The sequence below is a fragment of the Rhagoletis zephyria genome, unplaced genomic scaffold (assembly GCF_001687245.7).
Source record: "Rhagoletis zephyria isolate East Lansing unplaced genomic scaffold, Rhagoletis_zephyria_1.1 Rzeph_scaffold_04079, whole genome shotgun sequence".
Taxonomy (NCBI): domain Eukaryota; kingdom Metazoa; phylum Arthropoda; class Insecta; order Diptera; family Tephritidae; genus Rhagoletis; species Rhagoletis zephyria.
This window is the reverse complement of record NW_016161162.1, coordinates 38,031-43,566: the sequence shown is the minus strand read 5'-3', so window position 1 is coordinate 43,566 and position 5,536 is coordinate 38,031. Positions and strand designations below refer to the sequence as shown.

At 35.1% G+C, this 5,536-nt stretch overlaps 2 protein-coding genes across 2 annotated transcripts; both read right to left on the bottom strand.

Annotated features, from left to right (window-relative positions):
• LOC108370229 (uncharacterized) lies at positions 1–1,290 on the bottom strand. The gene has a single exon (XM_017625518.1). It carries the CDS (start codon positions 1,288–1,290, stop codon positions 1–3), a length of 1,290 nt encoding a protein of 429 aa, XP_017481007.1.
• Positions 1,291–3,206: 1,916 nt separating this feature from the next.
• Positions 3,207–3,692, bottom strand: LOC108370232 (uncharacterized). Its single transcript, XM_017625523.1, has 2 exons — positions 3,530–3,692; positions 3,207–3,465 (listed from the first exon to the last, which is right to left on the bottom strand). The coding sequence occupies exons 1-2, from the start codon at positions 3,659–3,661 to the stop codon at positions 3,268–3,270; spliced, it is 330 nt and encodes a 109-aa protein (XP_017481012.1). The 5' UTR covers positions 3,662–3,692; the 3' UTR covers positions 3,207–3,267.
• Positions 3,693–5,536: the final 1,844 nt, after the last annotated feature.

The following is a 5,536-nucleotide window of genomic DNA, read 5'->3' as shown; positions in this document are numbered from 1 at the left end:
TTAAAATTTAATATTCAATACAAAGTTATCTATGAAATCTTCTAGCATATCTGTTAGCCTATCTCTATAAATATCATCGCAACGAAAAGCTTCCGAGCATATTTCCACCCGCTTGGCGTCGAAAAAGTCGCTAAAACCATCCGCTGACGAGGTTAAAGACTCGGTTGATTCCGGTGGTAAATCAGTCAAATGTGAGAAAAGTAAGCTCTCGATCAGTCCAACAATTCGGAACTTCTCTGCAGTCTCGTAAAATTCCTCGCGCGGCAAGAAGTCGTCAATATTCAATTGATTCTGCTTTAAGAACTCAGTCATAAAGCGATAGTAATCACAAAGTAATTCAGATAGATGCTCCCTACGGAAACTGCTGCTCGTCGGTATGGTTAGCGCCGTCATTAAGTCCACCATAGGCGGTGCATAGCGCGAGAGTTGGAAGTCCACCAAACGACTTTGTAAGGGAGACGACTCACCACATTTGCCATACTGGAACATCATATTGTTGGCCCATAAATCACCGTGACAAAGCACATTCAGATATTTTTTGGACGTCTGAATTAACTCGAAAATTGCAGCCATGCGCTTCGGGAATTCACGTAATATGTACTCCCTTTTTTGCTGGTATTTAGGCAGCAATTTTATCAGTTCCAGAAATACACGATTCGCATTATTGAAGTTCTGCTTCCGCACATGGTGCTGCGGAATGTCCAAGGGGTAAGCGATCTCCACCACCGCCCCCGGATGTAACTCGTTCAGCTTGCGGCCACAGCGTGCCTCGTAAACAATCGAACTGGCATGCAATGCGGCCAGAGATTTCAGTGCGCACTGAAGGTGCTTATAATCCAGTAGGCCATCACGTCCAGCGGCCATGCGGAATTCCTGATCGGCCAGATGTTCGAAGATAAGCAGTCGCTCGTCGGCGAAGTAGCATTTCGGTGCCACATTTGGAAAGATTTTTTGAAACTCGGGCAGCACTTCGCGGAATATGCGTACCTCCTTTTTGAAAAGACCAAACTCCTCTATGTACTCCATGCGAGAGGCCATTTCTAGTGGCGGCGACTTGGTGAAGAAGCGTATTTCTTCGAAATGCTCTCTGCCATCAGCATCAGTGCGACGTACTTTGAGTGTAAGAATCTGGTGCCGACCAAAGAAGCCCGTTACAGTGTCTGTATTGGCCGAATGCTCGTAGCTGAGGACGTCAAGTGTGCGTGATTGAGTGGATTGACTATTCTGTTCGTGATAGCGCTGGCAGAGATTATGCAAAGCTTCACTGTTCAACTCAACTGTGGTGGCCATTTTGTTGAAGAAGGGAAGTAGCAGGAATGGGCACGCTTTTTATTACGCTGTGAACTGAAGTGGTGGACGATGCAGATGTGTCTATTCCTATTGAATTTTGCATTCAACTAACAACGGAAGAACGCGGTTGTCATACATACATACAAATGTATTTACTTAGAGATAGCACTTTTTAAGATAGCTTTAACTGTCGCCGAGATTAAACTAGTTGATTTGAAATTGTATGTACACATTCGAGATGGGCGCGTGAGTTTTATAAATCACTCACGTTCTGTTATATATTTTTCAATCACGTTCACGCACGCTCACGATGCCTATTTTATAAATCACGCACACTCACGCACGCTTTCTCACGGACAAGTTTTTCAAATTTATTTGTACAAAAAAGAGGCTTTTATCACACAAGTATTGTTACAAAAGCTTGGCCAAACGCCTAGGAAGTGATGCATTAATTTTTTTGTTACAAATTTAAGTTACATAGTGCTCATCATAACTTTATGACACTTACATTTTGAAAAGATTTGGCCATTTATCTTAATATTTTTCAACTTTAATTATTTGTTTATAAAAATATAGCAGATTCTTTAACAAAACCACATAAATCCAAATTTCAAACTTTGTGCAATATTTAAAAAAAAATCAATAAACTTTCGTAAAAATGTTGAGCTTTTAATTCGATTTTTTTAGAAATACTTTGCCAGTATGCCAGTTTTTAATCCATCCAATTTTAGTATAATAGAGTATAAGTTGAAAGAAGATACGACTTACCCTTGATTTTTAGTTAAAAATGCCCATATGTATGTGAAAATTCCGTGACTGACAGGAAATCTAACTCCCGCACGCTCGCGTCAGCAAAAATTTCAGTCACGCACTGAGACTATTTCAAATTTAAATAAGTTAAAAAATATTAACAGCGCTTTTTATAAAAATCGTCAATATATTAGTCAGTTTCAAAAGGATTCAATATTGATTACAATATAAAATTGAAAGTTGGTTTAGATATTACAAATACCAAAAATGAAAAAGTAAGGGGGTGCCCCCTTTTCTACGATGACATTTTTTCCCCCCAGAACAAAATTTTACATACCTTTTTCTCGTATACTATTTATTAGCACTCTTAATTTTGTTTTGTCACTTCATAGATACTTTGTTATAAATCAGAGACTCTCTCCGTATCTGAGGATAGGGACGACTTAACTAATTTATTTATTTATAAATAAAGGAGAGTACTGTAGACATGAACACCTTTCATCTGAAAATAAAGTCTCGCATTGTAGTCATAAGCAATGTCACACAACACAGTGGTCTTGAAGCAACCATAGCTATGACTAAAATGCCAACCAAAACGGCTTACATAACTGTCTTTGTACATAATCATAGATCAAAATTTCGTTGAAAATAAAATTCCATCTGCTCCTATGCTTAAAATATTATAAAATGTTGATCTAGAACTTTCCAAATCTAGTTATATAATCGCGAAGGTCTATGGTAATATAATTATAACACTTTCTTACGTTATAAGCATAAAATATTTTAACTTAGTTATTCAAGAGATAATATTACATAATTGCATATTTTAATAATTCTTATTGCATAAATTTTATAAATTTACAAAGTCAATATAAAATATTATTTTATATAAATTCATATGTGTTTTGATGAAAATTCAACGACAGTTTTTTTTTTAATTGATTATATATTTAGGGTCGTCAATCGAATTAACTTTATAATTGAGCCAAAATCTTAAAAATACGCCATGAATGGATTCTCCAGCTTGCTCCGACCACATTCCGAAGCCGTCGTTGCCTAAAAAATGCAGACTATGTTCCAAATGATTTAGAAGCACGTGAATTTTTAATGTTTCCGACATTTCTGTGCTTCGGAAGGCTTTAGCGAGTTTACTTACATGTTTTTTTAATTCTGACCCAACTGACAAAGCAGTCAACCCATTGGTGGAGTTTTTTTCACTCAATACATTTAAGGTATGTGCTCTCCCTTGTATAACTTTTGGATGGCTGGTTGCCCGAGCAGTGAGCCAGATATAACAAGAGCATGAACTTGTTCTTGTTTCTTTTGTCGAATCTTCATAGTTAGGCATGTTTGGAAGAGGCCGCGTTGCATTTGGTATATCCATATCTCGGTCACAGAGAACCCTACGACATGTACCACAAATGCCTAATGGGAACTTCGAATTGGTCAATCTAAAATTTTCACTAACGTATTTTTTAATAAGACACACCAATTTTCCGGTTATATTAAATTCTGAAGGTTTTGACGATCCGAATTTAATCTTTCTCCCACAAGGCGCGCACACTTTAAATCTGTTCTCTTCGTGATTACACTTATGTTGCGGATGACTTATAGAAGACATGATGTGCAATCAAATAGCTTACACCAGAAATATTATCATTTTTCTTTTACACTAATATACAAAACGATAACTTTAGAATACTCTGTTGAACAAGAAATACTAACAATTGCAGTTAAATTTTTTCCAAATTTTCATTTGACAATATTTTAGGCATAGGAGCAGATATGATTTTAATTCCAACTGCATATTGGTGTATGGGTGCCTTCCAAAACAGGTATGCAAGCAGTTTTGGTTGGCATTTTAGTCATACCTATCATTGTTTCAAGACCACTGTGACAAGTGGATTAAAATGTTTTTTTTTTTTCAAAATAATACCTTAACTATTATAAGAATACATACTAAGTAATTGCTATTAATTTTTCTTAGCATAAAAAGCTTCCATTTAAATATCCGCCTACAAAAAATACTCTCAATATACTTTTTTTCTGCACTTCTCAGATTCTTTTTCGAATTCAGGGCAAATAAAACCGAGATCGAAATTTTAAATTATTTCGATGTTATGTCTGATGGAATTGAAATGTGGCACCACCTACAAAAGAACATGTAGCCAAATAAGCAACTATGTATTGTTAAATAAAAAAAATTAAAAACAAAAATATATAAAAAATAGAAAAAATCTTTTTTTATTGATAGCTTATGTCCAAAAATAGTTAGCTACAAGTTAGTTAACATCTAATGCAGAGGAAACCAGGAATAACTATTTTACGGCCTTCGCCCTACAAAAGTAGTTAGTTACTGCCAAAGGAAATAGTTAGTAAATAGTTACCACTAGTCGAATGCTAGTTAGTTAATAGTTAGCTACAAACTAGTCCCATTTCCTGCAGGGTACTGCACTTTTTTTTTTGTAATTGGTCATAACTTTTTAATTAAAGAGTCTATGAAAAAATAGTCAGGTATGAAAACGAAAAAGCCCATCATTCTTTTTTAAATATTAACTAGTCATTTTTTTCTCAACTCCATTACAGACTAATTTCAGCCCACTGTGCGTCGTGGGGTTGCAGATACGCTTAGCATTAGTGACTTAAGAAGGTTTATTTTAATCCTATGTGTATCTTTGCTCACAGGCAGACACAACATTCTACGTAATTCAGTAAACTTCTGGATGACTTATGTATGGGTGGAAGTGTGTTATGTATTTATAATTGTAAATAAAAATATTTTGTGGAGGGATTTAGTCCCTATAAACACTACGGTGATAGTAGATAAGCTAACAAACAACATTCAGCTGTTTAAATTAATACGCGCGAAAATGAGAAATTGCTTCTACAAAGGTGATTATCTCAAAACAGCTCGTAGCATTAGTTACATATATAAAAAGTAACAAAAAAAATTTCTGGAATATCCAATTGTAAAAGTTTCAGCTTGTGGCTGCTGTAAAGATTTATTTCCTTAGTAAAGAGAGCGGTTCTATTTATTTATATTTATTTTTGTCGTTGAAACAACTCTACATTTGGCATCAAACTTCCAGCTAGGAAACAATGTCTGCCTTATCCTGAGTTTCGCCCGAAAAAGAAATTCCCCCGAAAATTTTTCATCCGCCCATAGTAAATACATGGAAACCAAAAGTGAAAAGTTAACCGGTTGGGGGAAAATGAAAGTCATGATAAGGCTGTGTGTACATATAATAAATAACCTTTACAGTGAAAAATTGCAGCGAGAGCATAAAAGCAAAATGTAGTGTAAAATTAAGAAGAAGAGTAAACTAGCAGAAAAAGTTATTGAACACAAAACTAGTAAAAACTTGCAACTTATTTTGACACTTTCTGATGGTTAAGTTTTCCTTTTTTCCCACCATCATAAAAATCAAAATGTGTACATACATTTACAGCCCGATACTGTTTACTTAATAAATTAAAAATTTTTATAAATTGTAAA

Excerpts from the sequence above, each read along its gene's own strand:
- LOC108370229 (XM_017625518.1), bottom strand. The coding sequence starts at position 1,290 with ATGGCCACCACAGTTGAGTTGAACAGTGAAGCTTTGCATAATCTCTGC.
- LOC108370232 (XM_017625523.1), bottom strand. The coding sequence starts at position 3,661 with ATGTCTTCTATAAGTCATCCGCAACATAAGTGTAATCACGAAGAGAAC. Across the intron at positions 3,466-3,529 it reads TTAATATAACCGGAAAATTG|GCATTTGTGGTACATGTCGT; the intron begins GTGTGTCTTATT and ends AGTTCCCATTAG.